Here is a 21,193-nt window from a genome sequence, read left to right on the forward strand (position 1 = left end):
TTTTTTTAGCATACCAGCTGCCTAACTCCAAGCCTCCAAAAAAACAAGAGCGAAAGAAAAATCAGACTTCAAAAATCCTGAACCCAGAACCCTTCCAAGAAGTCTGTTTGAATAAAGAAATATGTGAGAGGTAGAGAAAGCAGTGTTAAATTAAATGTACCTTTTAGCACGGGTCGTCTGGATTGCTGGGAAAGTGGCAAGTTGCTTTGTGGTTCAGCTGGTGGATTTTTTGATGGTAAATTCAAAGGTGGTTTCAATCACAAGGGCTGTGAGCCTGGCATCTCTGACAACCACTGAACTCCATGTAAAAATGCTCATGAAGGAGATTGGTGAAGTAAGATTTATGGTAAAAACATTGAATCATTAGGAAGGGTACAGGAATACTGCTTCTTCCAAATTCACCAAGCAGAAACATTAGTTTAAATAGTTTGTATCTGTAAATTGACTGTCTCTCTATTTCTACTTAGACTTTTTTTACCTAAAGGCAAGATTTGAAAGTTGGTATGCTAGGTGACCAAAAAAAAAAAAAATTCCTTGGTGGAACAACACTAGAATCCATGGAAATTAGCCCTGATCCCCATGCGTGAAGACTGAAGGAGGCACAAGGGCAGGAGACCTCATGAAAACAAGACATTCAGCCGAAAAGGAATTTGATATCCTCTTCCCCTCTGGTTTGTTCTTTTTTTTCATAGGAGCAGGTATTTGTGCAGACAGCTCTGGACTGTGTAGACTACAAGGAAACTTGTATGTGCTTAGCCTACTGAGATGGTGAGCAGTAGTGTATAAACAAGACGGCTTTGCATGAACATGTGTGCAAAGCTTTTAACTTTTTCAAAAGCCTAGCACAGTGCCATCTAATTGCTTGTTGAATTGAAAGGCAATCAACTTATACAATATACTACTACAGCTAATTGTGGCAGGGATCTAGGGTGAAGAGCTAGCCTCTGAGCCAGGAAGATGTAGGTACAAGGCCCACGTGTGCCACTAACTTGCTCTGTGGTCCTGGGAAAGTCTTGGAACCTCTCAGTGCTCCAGGAGGCTTGCTAATACTATACAACAGCTGATTTGCCTTTGTTAGGTGGGAGTTCCTCACCTGCACCAATGAAATCCAGGTGTGGTCAATAATGATAATAACTCACAATTAGCACTTGATGATTTAGAAAGCATTTTCACCAACAGCAGCTCTGGGCAAGTATCTTTATTCCCATGTTACCAATCAAGGAAGCAATCCTTGAATGACTTGTCTAGGGTCATGTAACTAGTAGGTTTCAGAGTTGGAGACCAGCGTGTCTACTGTCTCCATTTTCCACTGCACGATCCACACATTTACTGAGCTCTCACCCTTTGCTTGGCGATTTGAGATACTATGGGGGCCTCAAAGAAGGATGAAGATTTGATCCTTACCCTCAGGGAGATTATAGTTTAATTGGACTGTGTGTTTATACATATTCACAGATATGTGTGTGTGTGTGTGTGTGTATACACACACACGCATATATGTAGATACACACATGCATATATGTAGATACACACACGCATATATGTAGATACACACATATACATATGTACACACACATGCATATATAGGTATATATGTTTTTGTGTGTATGATTGCAAGTCATGGAATATGATAGTCTCCAAAAAATTAAAAATGAGTCTCATAGTCATCATATTAGATATTGATTTTCTTTGGCAGAAGAAAGATTCACTGTGGATGAGGGGCAGGGAGTGCTACACCTGTGATGCTGAACTGCAGGCTGCCATGTTGCAAACCCTCTTCTCCAGCCCCTGCTGCCATGCCAGCCTCAGTACTCGCCTCCCAACGTCCCACTCCCTCTTTGCTTGCCCTTTGCATTGTGCTTGTCCCAATGTTACTTGGCGTTGTCATCAAGGACTTGTGTAAAGGACATGGATGGCATGCCTATTCAATCTGTAGGTGATACAAATCTGAGAGGGGTAACTTTCACACTGAATGAGAAACAGAATTTTAAAATATTGTGTCAGGCTAGATTATTGTGCTAAATCTTAAAAAGATAATTTAATAGGAACAGAAATGTAAAGTCTTAAAATTGGGTTCCAGAAAGCCAACTCCATAAATATAAGCTGAAGAAAGCATGTTATACAGCATTGTGTCTGAAAAAGATCTAGAGATTTCACTGGGCTACAAGTTCAGGAAGAGTCAGCAGTTGATACCACAGTCAAAAAAGCTACTGGGATTTTAGGCTATATTAATAGGCCTAGTATCTAGGAGAAATGAAGTGGTAATGTCATGGTCCTCTGTCCTGGTTAGACCTAACAACATTTCTGTAGTGCTTTAAGGTTTGCAAAGCATTTTACAAATATTTTTATTATTTAGTATTTATAATTATTTTATAATTATAATTATTTATATATAATGAAAGTATAATTATTTTATCCTTCCAACAACCCTGATAGACCCATTATTATTTCCATTTTATAGATGAGCAAACTGAGGCAAACAGGGGTTAAGTGACTTGCCCGCAGTCACACAGTTAGTAAGCATCTGAGGTCAGATTTGAACTCAGGCCTTCCTGACTTCAGGCTCAATGCTATATCCACTGTGGCACCTAGCTGGGAGCATTGTGTTCTGTCATACCAGGTGGCATATTTTAGGAAGGTCAGTGATAGGCTAGAGACTATCCAAAAGAAGTAGAATAGAACAGTGGAGTGTCTTACATCATACCACGTGAGAAACATTTGAAGGAGTGGGGGGTGGGGTGGAGTGGAAAGGTATACAAGAAAATGTACGGAAAATATGATGGTTGACTCTTAAGTATCTGAAGCGCTATCACATGGTAGAGGAATTACACATCTTCTATGCTCTGGACCTGGATGCAGTGGATAAAAGTTAAATCTAATTTGTGTTTGATGTAAGGAAGACATTTCTAATAATTCCAGCTCTCTAGAAGTGAATGGGCCACCTTGGCAGTTGGTAGTGGTTTCCAGTGCTCTACTCATCCTCAAGCAAAGGCTGGCTGACCAGTCATTAGGAGTGTTTGTAAGGGTGTCCTTGGTCAGGTATGTAATAAAGTGAGCCCTGAGATTCCTCCTAAGTTGTGGCGTCTTGATTCAGTGTTCAGTTTAGAACCTGAATGATTGTATATTTCTTAAGGACTCCAGCTTATAGAAGAGAATAGTTTAATGGATCTGGTCTTGTGTTTGATTTTTTGGGAGTGGGGGTGGGGTATTAGCTGTTGAAAAGTTTATGACCTAGAAATGTTTTTTGACTTGATAAGTCTATTTCCTTTCATGTTGGCTATAACTTATCCTTCTCTTTAAACAAATTTCAGAAGAAAGGAGTTTGAGATTTCATTTCGTATTTACCTCATAATGAATGTTATTTAATTACCTACATTACTTTAAAAAAAAAAAGACCTTTCTCTTTAGGGGATAATTGCATTACTTCTGGAAGAGGTTATGTTTTGTTTTTTAACCTGGTTTGTGTGCATTTGGAAAGTACCCTAGCACAAGGGTATTTGGAAGCAGAAAATGTTGGCACCTTTCCCATTTTCCATTCTTTCTCCTGTATGGATGCCAGATTCCTTTGGGAAATCATCATTTGTAAAAGGTCATGAGCAGAATGAAGGGCATTCTTTAGTATACAGTTACTGCTAATTGGAAACTAAACATCTGTAACGATGTCAGAGTTATTTGTATTTGAAAAGAAACATTTATATACAAGAACCCCTTGGTTAACATAAAACACACTCTAGTACAAAGTGGTCAGGGGAGTGGGGGTGGGACAGGGAAGCTTCAGACAAATGACTTTGTGCTGTGCTAAGGTTATTGTATAATTAAATAAAAGCATTTTCTTTTCACTGTGAAAATGAAGTTGTTTCTCATGGGGCTCAACCAAACATCTCACTGCTTCTTGCCGACTAAAGACAAAAAGTTTGGCTAGCCATTGGTGAAGGAAAAAATTGAAATGTGAGAAAAATACATAAACTGTTAAATGCCTTGTTGGTGACCCTTAAGAAATCCCTCATGTTCCACGATGATCAGACTTCATTGTGAGCTCTATTCCCTATGCTGAGTGCAGAAGGAAACTTGATGGCTCCGTGTAAAATTTAGATGGTCCAGCAAGCTTTGGCCTCACTTGAACTTTTGTTAAGTTTATCTGCCCCAGAGCTACCCCAGTCCTAAGCCAGACCAAATTCTATTGTTTTCTTGTGAAACACTGACCTCTCCATTGTATATTTTCACATGAACCACCAACTTCCCAGGGTGAGGGACTTTTACTTAGGCCATTACATTTTTAGCTTTTAGTTTTTGTTTTTGTTTTTTTTTTAACCATGTTATTGTGACCGTTTTTCCATTTTCATTCTTATATTGATGTGACTCTTGATGACAACATTAGCATCGAGGGAGGGGGTGAGCTTATTTTAACCAATTGACTTTTTTCCTGCTCTGCCCACATATACACTGTATGTGATGTCTGTAGTCTCATCGGTTCATCTCCAGTATACCAGCAGCCAAAAGAATGTGCAGGTTAGCACAGTGGGATGGGAGGGGGAAGGTCTCTGTAGGACCACAGGCTGACAAGATCATAGATTTGGAAACAGAAGGGATCTCAGAGATCACTGAGCCTAGCACCCTCATTTAATAAATGAGGAACCTGGTAGTTGGGCTGTGGAGGCCAGAAGACAGCAGGTGCCACCAGTAACTTGAAGATGTATACCGGCCTTTCATACGTGCTGGAGATAACTTCAGCTCGCATCTAGTAGCAGAGAGAAACAGGATTTCTCCTGCTGGTGATTCAGGAAATATTCCCTAAAAATCCTATGTCCACAAAGCTATTATTTGGACCAGTTAGGTGGCATAGTGGATAGGATGCCAGGCCTGAAATCAGGAAGACTCATCTTCTTGAGTTCAAATCTGGCCTCAGATATTTACTAGCTGTGTGATCCTGGGCAAGTCACTTTACCCTGTTTGCCTCGGTTTCCTCATTTATAAAATGAGCTGGAGAAGGAAATGGCAAACCACTGCAGTATCTTTGCCAAGAAAGCCCCAAATGGGGTCACAAAGAGTCGGATATGACTGCAGTGAATAAACACTTTTAAAGAGAAGGAAAGGCTCAGATTCCTTAAGAACCTAGCCAACAGATCATTAATGTTCAGATCCCTTAAGAGACTGGCCAATATGATGGATCTTTAATAGACCTTGTCTCTGGCTGGGAAAAAAAAAAAAAAGAGGAAGATGGATAGGAGCTTGTCTCGGTAGGGCACCTCAGGTGTGCCGGGGCCTTCCTGTACTCCAGGGCATACTCCAGCTGGTCTTTTCTTGCTCTTCAAACGTGGCTTTCCATCTTTCATCTCTGTGCCTTCGTACTGGCTGTCTGTCATGCCTGGGATGTCCTCTTTCTTCACTTCTACTTCAGAGCACCCCTCCCTTCAAGATGCAGCCCAAGCGCCATCTTCTACTCAAAGCCTTTCACGACTCCTTTGGCTGGTAGTGTCCTCACTCCTGAATTCCCTTGTGTTTCACCTTGTGCTCATATTACCAAGGGAACCTTGTGCTTATTTTGCATATGTTTATATGTGCACATGTTATCTCCCCTCCTAGAATGTAGGGGTCTTGAGAGCAGAGATTATTTCATTTTTGTGTTTTTTAATACCCAGCCTCTACAGCAGTGCTTGAGCCTTGTTGACTGATTGGGTATCTTTCTTTTTTGTATCTTGTAGCATGATCCCCTTTTCCTTTGGGTTTGACTGGCAAGGTTCTTATGTGGCTATCTAGTGAGAAGGTTACATGAGAGGACTCTGGAAAGAACACTGGGCCTGGAATCAGGAAGATTTGAGTTCAAATCCAGCCTCAGACATTTACTAAGTATGTGACACTGGGCAAGTCAGTTAACTTCTGTTTGCCTCAATTTCCTCAGCTGCAAAATAAGGATAATAACAGCACCTCCCTAAGAGGGTTATTATGAGGATCAAATGAGTTAATATTTGTAAAATATTATAGCATAGTGCGTGACACATAGTAGGTGCTATATCAATGCTTATTCCCTTTGCTTCCCTCTTCCTCCTGTGTCCAGGAACGCACCGTACCTCTGGGGACTGATCTCTGATGAGTGTGTGCAGCAGTTTCTGCAGAAGCCATAACCCTGACTGTCTGAGATCATCATCTTCCTTCCCACACATGTCAAGGACATTTTTGATAAGGCTTAGAAGCCCGAGGTTAGGGTAGTGAAATTCAGGGACCTGACGTTAGCTGAGCTTTGAGAACATCAAGCAGTGAGATCTCCTATTTGCAAACCATTCTTTGAGATACCAAGGATAGTCTGTTGGCTCCAAAATCGCCTTTTAAGATTTTGTCACAGCCTTTTGGTCCCCAGCCTTCCCCATTCATGTTGCCCGGACTTGTAATACTGAATTCCTCCTTCTATTTGTGATGATTCTCTGGTACATAATTATGACTATGATCTCTTAACGTTGGAGTATTCTCAAAATTCCTTTTGGCTGTCTGTCTTTTCTGTTGACTTTCATGATTTGTAAAGGTGCTGAGGTGATGCTTGTCTGTAATTTTATAGTTCATTCCTTTAATACGCATTTATTAAGCACCTAGTATGTCCCAGGATCTGAAGATGCAAAGAGGACAAAGCAAGGATGACAAAGTGAGTCCTGCCCTCTAGGAGCTTACATTCTGCTACATTCACTTTCATAGATCATTTATTTCTAAAATACTTGGGTGTGGGTCTATGCAGAGGTATGGAGGGAGGCTGGACAAAATAGCCTCAAAATCCAGCTTATCACTCTGATGCTCCGTAACTGTGTTGTAGAGGTATTGTTTCCTACCTTCTTACCTGTTATGTAGGAAGCGTATTACACCAACTTTGCACTTTCCTCTTGGGTACATACCACATAATGTGGAATCATGTTAGGCTAAAAAACCATAAATTGTTCCCTATTGCCTACTGAATGCAGGTCAGATATTTTAGCCCTGCATTCAAGGCCTTTCACTTTATCTGGCCTCTCTTTATCTTTTGGACCTTGTCTTCCTAACTGGTGTGCTCAATTGAGCCTGAAATCTCCCTTGTGTTTGACTACCTCTGTGATACCGCTCACCCCATTTTCACTACTGGGAATACTTTCCCTGTTCTTCACTTCCCATCTGAATTCCACACCCTTATTTAAATCCTACCAATCCTTCAAATCCCAAACTACAAGACCCACTTCCTTCTCCTCTGAACTGTAATCTATACTCTTGTGGTCAAACTGGTTTGGGCTTCACACTTCTGAGTGTGTGGGCTGCATTTTTGACACCTGATCTGTACTATTTATTTAGTTCTGATACTTTTCTCATTGTATTTTATTCAATTACTTTTGCCTATGTGTATGTCTTGTTTCCAATCTTGCCACCAGAAGGCCCATTCCATGCCCTATACTTTACTGTGTCTCCTTACAGTGACTGGTGCATGCTAGCTGATTAGTTAATACTTGGCTTTTGGTTGGTATTAGAGTTGCAGCTTACCTACAATGTGTAACCAAACAAGCTACTTGTTGATAGCCTTTATTCTCTTGATCTATTTTCTGTGTTTATCACTTGTAATAATAATGGTGGGACATATCTTTGGGTGACAGATTTAGAGCTAGAAAGACCATTTGGGCTATCTAGTGCAACCCTCTTATTCTATAGATGAGGAAACTGAGGCCTAGAGATCTTCAGTGATTTGTTCAAGGTCATGTACATAGTGCATAGTAAATGGTGCAGTCAAGATTCAACATCAAATCCAGCACATTTTCCACTGTATCTCACTGCTTTAATTTAAATAATGAATATGGAGTCCTCAATAATACTCATAGATATGGAAATGACACATTTCATAAAGTGCCAGTACTGTAGTAGGTGTGGTACCGAGCAGGAAAATAGATGCGCCCTCGCCCTGGGCATGCCCAGCCCAATCCAGTGAAGCTAAAGACACACACACCATGAGTGTGCAGTGGGTGTGGAAGTGATTGATGAGTAACAGTGCATTTTTCTTTTTTTTTAGGTGCGGTCATTCTGCTGTCTACCATTCCAGGGAAATGGCAGCCCGGGCCTTGGTCCCATTTGTCATGATTGACCAGATCCCAAATACTATTCAGTCTCTGTTGTCTGAACTACCCAACTGCACAGACCTGTGTATCCGGCATAACCACGTTCATGGGGTGCTCTTGCAAGTAAGTAATAGACCCATAGCATCTTATTTCTAGAACTTGCCATGGAATAAGCTAGGCCAAAATACATTCATCTTCCTTATTTCTCCAGTAAAACTGATGCATGATCCATCCCATTTCAGCCACTGTTGATGACTATTTGTCCTACCAGCCTTAGTTATTCTAAGCCAGAAATGATGGCACTTCTTTTATTAAACATTGGGAACAAATAAAGGAAATATTTCCATTGAAAAGCTGCAGATTTATGTGCTGCTCAGACCAGAAAGGCCAACAAAAACAGATCCTTGTTATCAGGAAATAATTCTTCTCCTTAGTTTACGAAACTCTGGTATGCTTATACCTAGGATGCCATGTGCCAGTGTCGCTTCCATACATCAGGAAAGACTTAATGGTAAAGACAGGCAGTTGAAATGTCTCCTTTTGTGAAGGGGAGGTTAATGTGGGTGTAGACTGAAGAGGTTAGAACTCTGTACTGTGAAAAGAAGTGGACAGGAGACATGACTAAAATCCATAAAGGCATGAAAGGGACGGAGAGGACAAATCATAGTTTGTTAGGGTTGGATGGCACCTTAAGTGAAGTACAATGCCTTTGTTTTATAGATGAATTTCTCCACCCAGAGGTGGAGTGATTTACATGGTCACACATGACAGAGCTGGATTTAGAGCCCATGGCTCCTCATGCCTAGTCCACACTTGCCAGATCACAGAATGTTAGACTAACGGACGCTCAAGCAAGATAAGTTTAGGATAAAATAAGGGAACTACTACCTTGAACACTTATGGTCCTTGTTATCCTCAGATGATGGTAGAAACTGAAAATATAGATTCAAAAGCAGTTTAGGTAAATTAATGAATGACCGGTCCATTGTGAGTTATTGGGGGAAAGTAGGCTGTTTGGAGTGCATTCCCACCTTTCACAGTTGACACATCAGACCAACTGCTCATCAGTATTCTTATCAAAAATAAATTCTGGGATGCAGAGGTCATCAGATGGCTTCTCTTCTGTTCTTAAAACTTTTGACTTCATGAAGAAATCTTGTGATTGTCAAACTGGGTACATTTTCTACTTTTCTTCTTTTGTCTCACATTGGCTCAGTCAGTATCCTTCCTACCTCCATTGTTCTGACTTTCATTTCTCTTACTATTTAGTGATCTGGAACGTGTTTTCATATGGCATTTATGGTTTTTTAAAATATTTTTTCATATAATTTTTTCATTACCTTTGACTACTTATTTATTAGAGAATGGTTCTTGGTATCATCCATTTCTGACATCTCCTCAGATCCTGTCAGGTTACCCATGTGTATTCATTTTTACATTTCTTTTGGCCTAGCCTGACATTCTAATTTATTGAACTCATAACTGAACAAGTTCTCTTCTTTCCATCAGATAGACATGTTTGTAGAGTATTCAGGGTAGCTTCCTGTTAGATGTAAAACTGTGAGGATCATTCCTAGGATGAGAATTTGGCCCAAGGAATTTCAACTTCTTATACACATCTGGGAGAGTTTACCCTGAGGCAATAAGCCATAATACACACATAGATGTAAAAATCAAACTTGTATTTTCCTATTGCCCTCTCTATGGGAAAAAAAAAATTTTTTTTTGAATGTGTGTCAGTCCATTTATGATTTTTATTTACCAGTTCTCAGAGAATCAAATGGGCAGTTAACAGACTTGCCATCAGTTGCATTATTTTTGCTCTTCCTATAGGGTTGGGCTGAGCATTTTTAAGTGAAAAGAGTTGACTGTTCACAAGGCCCTTGTATTCAACCGCACTGTTACAGTGGCTTAAACCTTTCCCATCCCCCAGTTCTCTTTCTCCTAACATCTCATTGCTTAGGGTGTGTTCATAAATCAGAGGAGTTTGAGGTTTGGAAGATGACCTGTGGAAACTGGAATTTCTTTTAGTAATACAAATAAAAATAAAAATAACTTTACAGTATGTACGCTGGAGCCTTGCTATAACACTCTCTTCCTAGTTCAGACCTCTGAACTGTGTTTTAGGTGAGTCTACTAGGGACTTCTCTCTGAGATTGCCTCTGATTTGTTGATGTTTTTGCTGTTCAGTCGTTTTTCAGTCACGTTTGACTCTTTGTGACCCCGTCTGGGGTTTCCTGGGCAAAGATACTGGAGTGGTTTGCCATTTTCTTCTCCAGCTTATTTTACAGATGTGGACACTGAAGCAAATGGGATTTACACAGTCTTTATCTTGTGTACTTAGTGATTTGCATGTAATCTCCCCCATTAGATTGTGAGCTTCTTGAGGGCAGGGACTGTTTTTACCTTTTTTGTGTAACCCCAGCAAAAATGCCTGCCACATAATAAGCACTTAAGGAATGCTTATTGGCTTGGTCTGTGCTATAACATGATCCTTCTGGTAATGAATTTTCCTTGCACGAGATCTGAGATGAAGCCATGATAAACAGAATTATATTTTACACTTGGATAGGTTATGGTGGTGGTCCAGTGTGAAGTTTTTTCTCCCATGACTTTTAAGTATTTCCATTTTTTCTTACTCCACTAGTTCTTACTACTTCCCTGTTCTCATCCTGATTTTTCAGTGAGGACATTGAGGGAGAGAAGGAGAACAACATTCAAAGTACCAGTAGTTCACTCTTGTGACTTTTCTGCCTTTTAGGGAGAAAAGGAATTCTCATTAGTGCTGATTACAGAGAGGACTTTGAAACTGTAAAATATAGGTCATGTGATGGGAATGGAATGATAGCACAGATCCTAGAGAAGAGGAGGGCATTGTGGATGAGGACCTACTTTGCTGAGCTGTGATATGTACCTACGTACATGCGTACATGTACATATATATACACTGTATTAGCTATGGGCTTGGAAGGTGAAGGAGGACTGAAAGTCTGGTGTACTCACAGGAAGTAGGGGCCAACTCTTCGAGTATTTAATCCGTTGAATGAAGGAGTCTCTCTGCCTAGTTACCCAGCAGGAATCATGGGCACCTGTTATTCAGAATTCTGCCAACCTTTTGGAAACAGTCAGTAGCAGTGAGGCATCATCGTTTATAAATCTGTCTCTGTGTTACACATGAATGAATCCCCATGATCTGATAAATGGAAAATACAAATGTAAAAACACATTGAAAAGTTAAAAATAACTGAATGCATATGAGGTAATTATTTCTATCATGTTATTTTTATTTCTATAAATACTAGTCTAGTGCCTCATCATGGCATGAAGGTGACCTTGAGTTCTTAAAGGGCTATGCCAGAAGCGCATAAGCTCTGACAGACTCTTTCACGCTAGAAAAGCTTGGAAATTACTGTTTTTAGTTCTGTTTAAGAGCATTAATATGCTAGAGAGGATTGGGAGGAGGGTAAGGGAATCCTGATGGTGAAGAGCCTTGAGTCCATGTCATATGAGGAACAGTTGAAGAACTTGACATATTTCACCTGGAAAAGAGAAAACTCAGGAGTATATGATGTCCAGTGTTTAAAAATGGAATTAATTTAAGAGGTAGTGAATTCACCCTGGTTGTAAGTTTTCAAACAGAAGTTCAATATACACCTGTTGTATATATAATAATGGATATTCCTGTTGTATATGGTTTGGACTAAATTACTACTGAGATCCCTTCCAACTCCAAAATTCTGTCCAGACTGTGATATGCAGCTGGCTGGTCGATACATATGTATACACATATACACATATATACACACATATACATATATGTGTGTGTATATGTGTGTTTATTGTGTATATGTGTATATGTCTATGTGTATGTTGGTCATACAGTGAGTGTGGATTGCAAATGATCTGGCTCCAGAATTCAAGAGTAAGAGAAGCAGCCAGAACACCTTTGGAAAATTGTGCAGTGTTTCATCTTGAGACAGGAGTCCATCTTTTAACCACAATATTCCCATAGTGATATTTCATGATCACGAATTATGGAATATCGCAGGATCATGTTCCTCTCACTTCAGCTCTTCTCCAGGCTAAACATCCTTAGTTCTTGCATCCTCATTTAGCATAGATCCCAGGTACTTGACTATCTTGATTACCCTCCTCTGAATAGTCTCCAATGTTCTTTTAAAAAAACCATGGCACCCAGAGCTGAACCTAATACTTGAGATGAGGTCTGACAAAAGCAGGATACAGTGGTTTTGCAGTTGTCACAATTAGTACTATCAGGAGTAGTTGACCCCAACTGGAAAAATAAAATAAAATTATAGACAAATGGAAGATACTGTGGTGTGTGCACATTCAGATGTCAAAAGAAATGTGATTTTTTTTCTGTCCTATTGTTGTTCTTTGTGGGATAAATCTAAGGGGAGAGGATTTTAAAGTTGGAAAGGGTGGTGAGGAACATGAGTCTCTAATAGAGGAGTATTTTGTGTAAGTTCTATATAAGGTCGAATTCAATAGGGACAAATGAGAAATACAGTCTAAGTACTCCAGAAAAATTTGAGAAGGGAGAGGATATTATCTGCTGAGGCGAAAGGAAGATTGGAAGAGACCTAATGAAGAAGGTAACACCTGAGCTTAGACTTGAAGGAAAAGAAAGGTTTAGATGGCCAAGATGCTATGAGAGTCCATCTAGGAGTGGGGAGCGGCCCATGCTAATGCATGGAAGGAGAAGAAAAGTATATTCCTTTCCCATGCAAAACTACCTTTGAAGTTAGGTCTCCACACCTGCCAAGGCTGAGTTCAGTATGGAAAAGAACAAGAATCTCACCAGGAGGGATATTCATAGCCAGCTATGTAAATAGAAAACTGTTAGTTTTTAAGAAGCGGGCAATCCTTTTCTAACCAGAATAACAAATTCTTTAACAGAACCTTTTCTTGAGTTACACATTTTGACTTCCATGAAAAATGTTTACACAAATAAATCAAACTCTAGAGTATTTCTAAAGTAATATACCTTAAAAACAAGAAATGTGCTTATCTCTTAATTTTCTGGGAATGTAGAAAACAGACTCAGATTGTAGGACACGCAAAAAAATAAGAACATGTGGGATTCATTTTTTTAAACATTAAAAAAAAGTTTCATAATTGTACCATTGAAATTGAGGCAACACTCTTTAGAAAAGGTGAGATTATGCAGCAAATTCATGTGAGCTGGTGGTAAATAATGTACAATTTCAAAGAAAGGCTCATTAAGCACCATGGACATTACCTCATTTTACGACAACACTGGCAAGGTTATGATGCCTTTTAAGTAGGATTAGCAGTCTATTTTTATTGCCAAAACTCTTCATGTTGGGGATTTATATTACTCGGTTACTTATTGTTCAGGAGGAAGGAATCATATTTGAATTCAAAGGAGTCTTTTGCATTGAGTAAAAGGTTTGCCAGCAATTATGAGGAAAGATTCTTTCTGATCCCTCTTCTTCATCCACATTTTAGTGTCTCTTAGGCGCCTTTAAAAAAAAATAATAGATACACACACATACAAATACATACACATACATATATTTATTCCCATACATATATTTATACACATGTACATATACATATATAACACACATCAGTGTGTATATATTTATATATAATATGTACATATACAAAATACCTCACCTCTTTTCTTCTTACTTCTCTCCTTTCTTTTTGATCACATGTATTCATTACCATGCCTTATCTCTACTAAAGTTCTATTTTTATGCCTCATCATACCATAGAGCGGGGATTTTTAACCTTGGATCTCTGACCTTCAAAAAAAAATAGGGTGTCCCAAAAGTCTTAGGTAGTTTTAAGCTTTAATAGCTATAAAAGCTAATAATTAAGGCTATTAATAGCTTTAATGAAGGCTGTTAAACTGCACTAAGTTTAATAGCTATTAAAGCTTAAAACTGCCTAAGACTTTTGGGACACCCTATATTTTGATAGCTGTAGTTCATTATAAACAGTTTTCATTGTAATCCTATGTATTTTAGTTTAGGCATTTAAAAACGTTATTCTGAGAAGAGGTCCATAGGCTTCATCAGACTGCCAAAGGGATGGCACAAAAAAATATTAAAATGGCACACAAAAATGTTAAGGACACCAAGGATGGAGGTTGTCAAAGGCAATGCCAGAATTATACAGATTGTAGTAGTTTCAGCCAACCTGGAAAAGATTTAGGTTCTGGAGACAGTTTTTGCATTTGTCTTTTTTTTTAGAGAAATAACCTAAAATCCCTTTGCTTTAAAAAAAAAATCAGAGAGAAAGACACACAGAAAAAGTAAGTACAAAGAGCCTCATCACCAGAAGTTTGGTCACTAGTTGATGATTCTTTTAGCAATTCTTGTGAACCCTTAAGTTGGTAACAGATCATTTCCTAGAGACCAAGCTTATGGCAAAGCCCACAAAGACACACTTTTTGCCAGGCTCTAGGTAGGTGGTACCACTGACCATGAATACCACTTAATTATAGAGATAGAAAAGAATCAAAGACCAGGAGTATAGATTGGGAAAAGAAGTAGGGAGCAGTCCAGATGCCAGCTGTCAAGATAGAACTGGGAATCATAAACAAGATGAAGCAGTCCAGGCTCGAGAATCACAGGTAACATTGGGCAAGGCAAAAGAGAAGATTAGAAACCAGATAATGCCTCAGCAGGATTGGCAAGAGGAATCATTGAAAAGGAGATCTTGAAACTGAGACCACTTGAAGGATGGCAGAGCGCAGATGTATTGGAGTCACGAAAGGTGGAAAATAGGCCCAGCTACAGTGGCCTCTTAGAATCCGCTTGTGACCTTGAGTCATATGTGTCATTCAGTTGTTTTTCAGTTGTGTCTGACTCTTTATGATCCCACTTGGGGTTTTCTTGGCAAAGATACTGGTTTGCCATCTCCTTCTCAATCTCATTTTACAGATGAGAAAACTGAAGCAAACAGGGTTAAGTGACTTGCCTAGGGTAGGTAGGTAGGACTTGCCTAGTTAGTAAGTGTCTGAAGCCAGATTTGAATACAGAAAGATGAGTCTTCCTAACTCCAGGCCTGGTGCTCTATCCATTGCACCAACTAGCTGCCTGTTTGAGTTATGTGGTGACCCTCATCACTTAATAGTCACATACCTGGTTCTTTGGAGATAACAGAGAATAGGCATCAGTAGATAGGAGGGAAGGCACAGTGGTACTAGGCTCATTTCAATGCTGTCTAGTGCAGCAGGAAAAGGAATTCCAGTAAAAAGCCTGATTACAGGAAACATGCTTTAGAAAAGCTGATGGAAATTGAAGGAGGAAGAAAAATGAGCAAAAAACAACAGCAACAACAACAAACAAATCTAGAAAGCAGGCCAACATAGTTAACAAGTACTTTTCAGTGAAGGAAATAGAGACAAAAACCTCAAAGGAGGTTGAGAAATTCTGTGCTCCTTCCTCTGCCCCCTAGATCCTAGAACCTCCAGAATGGCTCAAAAGTAGAACTTAAGAAAAAAATTTAAAGAAGTCAAAGAAATAGGAGGAGAAGTCAAGGAAAAAAAAATAGGACTGTTAAGGAAGGACTTTTTTAAATACTGAGAAAATTTAGAACAAAAAACAGAGACACTCCCCAAAACAATAGATTCTCTGGGAGAAAAAAGAACAACAGAATTAAAAGACAAAACTGGAGAGGCAGAAGGAAAATTTATTGAATAAAATCAAAAGAGAGCAGTGGAAGAACAAGGGAACCCTATAAACCAAATATATTAACGTGGAGATAGGATGCAAAGAGATAATCTAAGAATTATAAATCTTTCGGGAAAACATACTGTAAGTAAACTCAATTGCCATAGTTCTGAAAATGTTAGAGGAAGCCCACAAGTATTGGGAACAGATGGCAAAGTACAGGTAAATAGAATCCATAAAACTCTATGAAGAGAGGGCCTGCTTAGTTCACCAAAAATGTTATGGTCAAACTTTAGAACCTCAATGTCAGATAAAAAGTATTGCAGGCAGCCAAGATAAAACTTAAACATTACAAGGAAAAGCAATCCAAATACCTTAGGAATATTCATTTAAGAGAAATCAAAGGAGAAATTGAGATATTGTATTTTGTTTTTGTTTTGCTTTTTTTTTTGCTTTCTTGGTGAGGCAATCAGTGTTAAGTGACTTGCCCAGGGTCACACAGCTATAAGTGTCATGTGTCTTGAGACTGGATTTGAACGCAGGTCCTCCTGACTCCAAGGCCAGAGCTCTATCTACTGCGCCACCTAGCAGCCCCTGAGATATGATATTTTGAAAAGGCAAAGAGATAAATTAAAGTAGCTAAAAGTCATAGGGATAGGAAATGAACCTGTGATTTCACTGGTATACAGAATTTCCTGGCAAGGAAATACAGGTTAGTGCTTTCTTTGCAGGTTAACTGAAAGGTTAAATAACTTGCTCCAGAGCTCTCACAGCTAGTATGTGTCAGCAATGGGACTTGAATTCAGTGGCTCCAACACTGTCTATCTACTACACCAAAAAGCTTCCATAAAATAGTAAGATACAAAATAGATCTCCGTCTTATATCAATTCTTGCCTAGATTATTGCCATGGCGTCTCAACTGGCCTCCTTCTGGCATTTGGCCTGTTTCTCTTCCTCCATCTTCTGCTGCTTCTAATCCAACCATTACATAACTGCTCTCAACTAATCTTCTTAAACACAGCACTGAATGTCACTTCACTGATCAAAAATATTCATTACTCCTAATTACCTGCAAAACGAAGCTCAGTTTCCCTAGCTTGTCATTTAAGCCCTTCCGTGTTCTGTCCCCAATCTACCTTTCCATCATTGTTTCCCATTACCCATTATGTGTGTTTTCACTGGGACATATCCAGTCTCTCTTTCCCAGATTAATATTCAAGGCAAGAAATTTAAATGGTTAAATCAACCTGATAATGAGAGTTCTCCAACCCATTAAAGTTGACTGCAGCACTGGAAGAAAAACTTAGAAAGCATCAAAGCCTTCTTGAAGCGTAACTTTTGGAAATATGGTCTTTTATGGAAGGAAGTCTATAACAGTTTTAATTAAAATTATGCCTTTCATAGAGTTCATATAATGTCGTTCAAGTGTTTTGTTAAATGTGCTGTACTCAAGGAGACCCAATGGGTTCTGTTGACCAAATAGGGGAGAAAAATTTCTTTTCTCCAATAGCTGATGCTGTTAACCAAAATATAATATACAAATGTCGAAAGAGAAAATCAGTCAGTGTGCTAGCATTTATTAAAGTGCCTTCTATGTGTCCGGCACTATGCGGAGCTCTGGGGATACAAAAAGAGGCAAAAGACAGTTCCTTACCCCAGGGAGCTCACAGTCTAACAGGGGAGACAACATCACAACTATGTACATTCAATATACACACACATATTTGTATCAGATAAATGGGAGTAGTCTCAGAGGGAGGCACTGAGATTAAAGAGAATTGGGAAAAGCTTCTTGTGCATAGTAGGACTTTAGCTGAGACTTGAAGGAAGCCAGGAAAGCTGAGAGGTGGAGGTGTAGAGGGAGACCTCCAGGGATGGGAGAAAGCCAGTGAACCTAGAGTCTGTAGTTAGAGGTCATATTTGAGGAAGATAGTAGGACCATAGCTTTGTCTCCATTCTACACACCTCTGACCCTTTAGAACCGAGGAGAATTCTCAGCTGGTGATTTCCCCAAACATTTGCCTTTGTTGAGGATGGTAGGAAGCACACAATGGAGGCAGTTGTGAGGGGTAGGGAGGTTGGAGGCTAGGAAGGCCTCATTCTAAGTGAAGCCTTCCTTAGGTTCCTCATTTGCTGTTATTCAAATGGTAATCCAGTAGTTGATCGACCTTTTTCTTCACACAAAAAGGAAATGTCCTGGAATCCAGTTGATTTTAAATGTGGAAAGCTTGGGCACTGAATTTATGCAGTCCATTGTTGATATTATTGAAAACAAAATTTTCCATCTGGAGGAATGAATGTGATACTCGTTTTAATATATTAAGTCATTAATCTAATAACCTTTATTTATGGGTTAGTCATTTATAATGTTCAAAGTCAACAACTCATGTGTGATTCTTTCTTGTTTGAGGTATTTATCACAAGTTTCTTTTGATGCCAGCAACATACTAAAAATTGAGCAAAAGTCTTATGAACAATTTATTATTCCTTCAAAAAGCTTTTCCCCCCCTCTTCCCTTCCTCCCCAACCCTCGCCACATTGGGTCCTATTTGGCTACAACTTAATGTTTGCTTAGTTCTTTCTTACAGTCCAGATAGCTAGGTATTAATAGCAAGGAGATGTAGAGAACAGCAAACAAAAAAGTTATTACTCTTTCACGAGGGGGACTCATGCCTGGACAATGGAATAGAAGACAGTTCAAGAGAAATGCGTTTTGGAATTTGGGTGTGCTTGGAAGCCAAAAGAAAGTTTAAAAACAAATTAAACTTTGAAAGAAATGCATAAGTAGATAAAGCAGGTCAACATTTGTTATGTGTAAGGCACTGTATCAGGCATCCCCATTCTACATATAGAAAGAAGTTACAGACCAAATCTCAGTGTGCTTCTAGTCAAAATCCCTGTTACTTGCAAGGTAAGTCATCATTTACTCATGCGGTTATTAAACACGTGTCCTAAGAAGTCCATAGGCCATAGGAGTCAAGAATTGAGCATGTAAAAGAAAAGAAACTCAGACGATCTTTCCTATGGGGATAGGAAACCTTTCCTCTGCAGAATTCAGATTAAACCCATTAGCTTGATACAGTAAAAATAGCACCGTTCTATATAGCATGGAAGGATCTAGGGGGAGTTTTTTAAGGACTGGGGAGATGAGAATGTTCATGGGCAAAAGGGAACCGGTAACTCGGGAGAGATTGGAGATTCGAGGAGAGCAGAAATGATAGTAGGAATAAGCTACTGGAGGAGATAGAAAGGGTTGGTTTCCACAGCCTTGCAGAACACAGTGTGGTTCAGTTTCTGAGGGATGTATCAAATGTAGAGGAGAGAAGAAGAGGGAGCTCTTGGCAAATGGTCTCAACTTTTTCTGATTTTGCAAGATGTGATCACTGATCATCAGTAGAACAAGGAGACGTGGGATAGAGTAGAAGAGAGTTCTTTTGCCTGACTTTGCTTATTTGTTATGAGAGCTTTTGTTTTTTTCATTTTTTCTTTTTCAGGGTAAGGGTAGAGGGGAGGGAGAAAAAACAAATGCTTCATAATTGAGAAAAATAAATTTTAATTTTAAAAACAATAGAGGATGAGATTGGAAAGGGAGGAGAATGTAGCCAGAACACAGGGGTAATGACCTGAGATAGTACTAAGGAATAGAGAAGTTGGTGGCCATGTGAGGACAAAGAGAAGATTTAGGAAGTAGAAGACATGGTTGGTTGGCTGTTGTCCTTTGTTCTCGAAGAGGACCAAAATGACATCACTGTGTTAGAGTCAAGTTACATTGTGTCTGACTGTGGCTGATCAGATCATTACGAGCTTGGAATGCTGTACCACAGGTCGGGCACAAATAATTCTCATGAGCGTTTGGGGTGGAATCTCTGAATTTGTACATTTCACATTTCTTTTCTTTCTTTCTTTCTTTCTTTCTTTTTTGTTTGTTTTTGTTTTGTTTTTTCTTTTTGGCTAGGCAGTGGGGTTAAGTGACTTGCCCAGGGTCACACAGCTAGTAAGTGTCAAGTGTCTAACACCGGATTTGAACTCAGGTCCTCCTGACTTCAGGGCTGGTGCTCTATCCACTGTGCCATCTAGCTGCCCCTCACGTTTCTTCTGAGCAACTTTAATTCTGCTTTGCTAATGGAGCACAGCATCTTCTCTGATTAGGGCATGCCATGATGGATAATCCTGTGCCAGTGTCTCTGATGTCACCAATCAGTTCCAAAGTTCTTAAGAGATACCTTGAGAGTGTCCTTGTATCGCTTCTTCTAACGATCATACCTGCTGAATTCTCTCTCAACAAGAGCCGTTCATCTTTCAGGTCTATTGGATTTTGGGTTGTCACTCCCCCACTGACACAGATGGCAGACAATCTCTCCATACCTTTTTATCCTGTGGTGTCCTTACTCATGTCTGTCCATGGATGACTTGTTCGATATATAGGAGGTCTTTCTCTGCTTCTTTTAATATCTTTTGGGGCGGAGAGAACCAATGTGGTCACCTAGGCTTTCCATTTGTTATCTTGGAAAAGGTCACATTAAGAGTCAAAGTGTAGATAACTGAACCTTCTAGTAACCTGCCTTTATCAGCGGACCTTACTGTTCCTTGGCCTGGATTCATTCCATGATAGTCCCTCTTACTTTCCCTATCCCTGTGATAGAAAAATTTTGGAACTACGCCCAAAGGGCTGTCAAACTGTGCATGTCTTTTGTCCCAGTAATACTTTTAATAGGTCTGTACTTACAAGAGATCAAAGAAAAAGGAAAAGGACTTATATGTACAAAATATGTATAGCAACCCTTTTTTCTGGTGGCAAAGAATTAGAAACTGAGGGGGATGCTCATTATCTGGGGAATGGCTGAACAGATTGTGGAAATGATTGTGATGATAAGGAATAATGAGGGGGATGGTTTCAGAGAAACCTGGAAACACTTATATGAACTGATGCAGAGTGAAGTGAGCAGAACCAGGAGAACATTGTACACAGTAACAACAATATTATAATGATGATCAACTGTGAAAGATTTAGCTACTATGATCAGTATGTTGAGTCCAAAGGACTCATGATAAAAAATGCTATCGTCCTCCAAAAAGAGAAGTGATGAACACTGAGTACTAATTGAAGTATAATTTTTTTCACTTTATTTTTCTTGCCTTTTTTTTTTTGCAACATGGCTAAAATGGAAATATGTTTCACATGATTTCACATGTATAATTTATGTCATATTACTTGCTTTCTTGGTGGGTAGGGGAGGGGCTGGAGGGAGGGAACTTGAGAATTTGGGACTCAAAATTTAAAAAAAAAGATAATGTCAAAAATAAATAAATAATACATCTTGTTGTGTTGTGGAAACCATGCCTTTCCTAACTAAAGATAAATTTAGATATTCATGTTAAAATTTTTATTGTTTAGAAATTACTGTGATCCATCACCTGGTTATTAATAATCCTTATACTTTGGAGAAGATCCCTGAAAGAATCTG

The 21,193-nt window shown here is 39.2% G+C and overlaps 1 protein-coding gene across 2 annotated transcripts in view; it reads left to right on the forward strand.

Annotated features, from left to right (window-relative positions):
• THADA (THADA, armadillo repeat containing) overlaps positions 1-21,193 on the forward strand; it is a 438,429-nt gene that overhangs the window by 231,883 nt on the left and 185,353 nt on the right. For both annotated transcript variants that reach the window (XM_027865188.1, XM_027865189.1), the window contains exon 29: positions 8,012-8,180. In XM_027865188.1, coding sequence (XP_027720989.1) covers positions 8,012-8,180 — 169 coding nt within the window. The remainder of the gene's footprint in view (positions 1-8,011; positions 8,181-21,193) is intronic.

This window comes from Vombatus ursinus, unplaced genomic scaffold (genome assembly GCF_900497805.2).
Source record: "Vombatus ursinus unplaced genomic scaffold, bare-nosed wombat genome assembly UNPS02014778.1, whole genome shotgun sequence".
NCBI lineage: Eukaryota > Metazoa > Chordata > Mammalia > Diprotodontia > Vombatidae > Vombatus > Vombatus ursinus.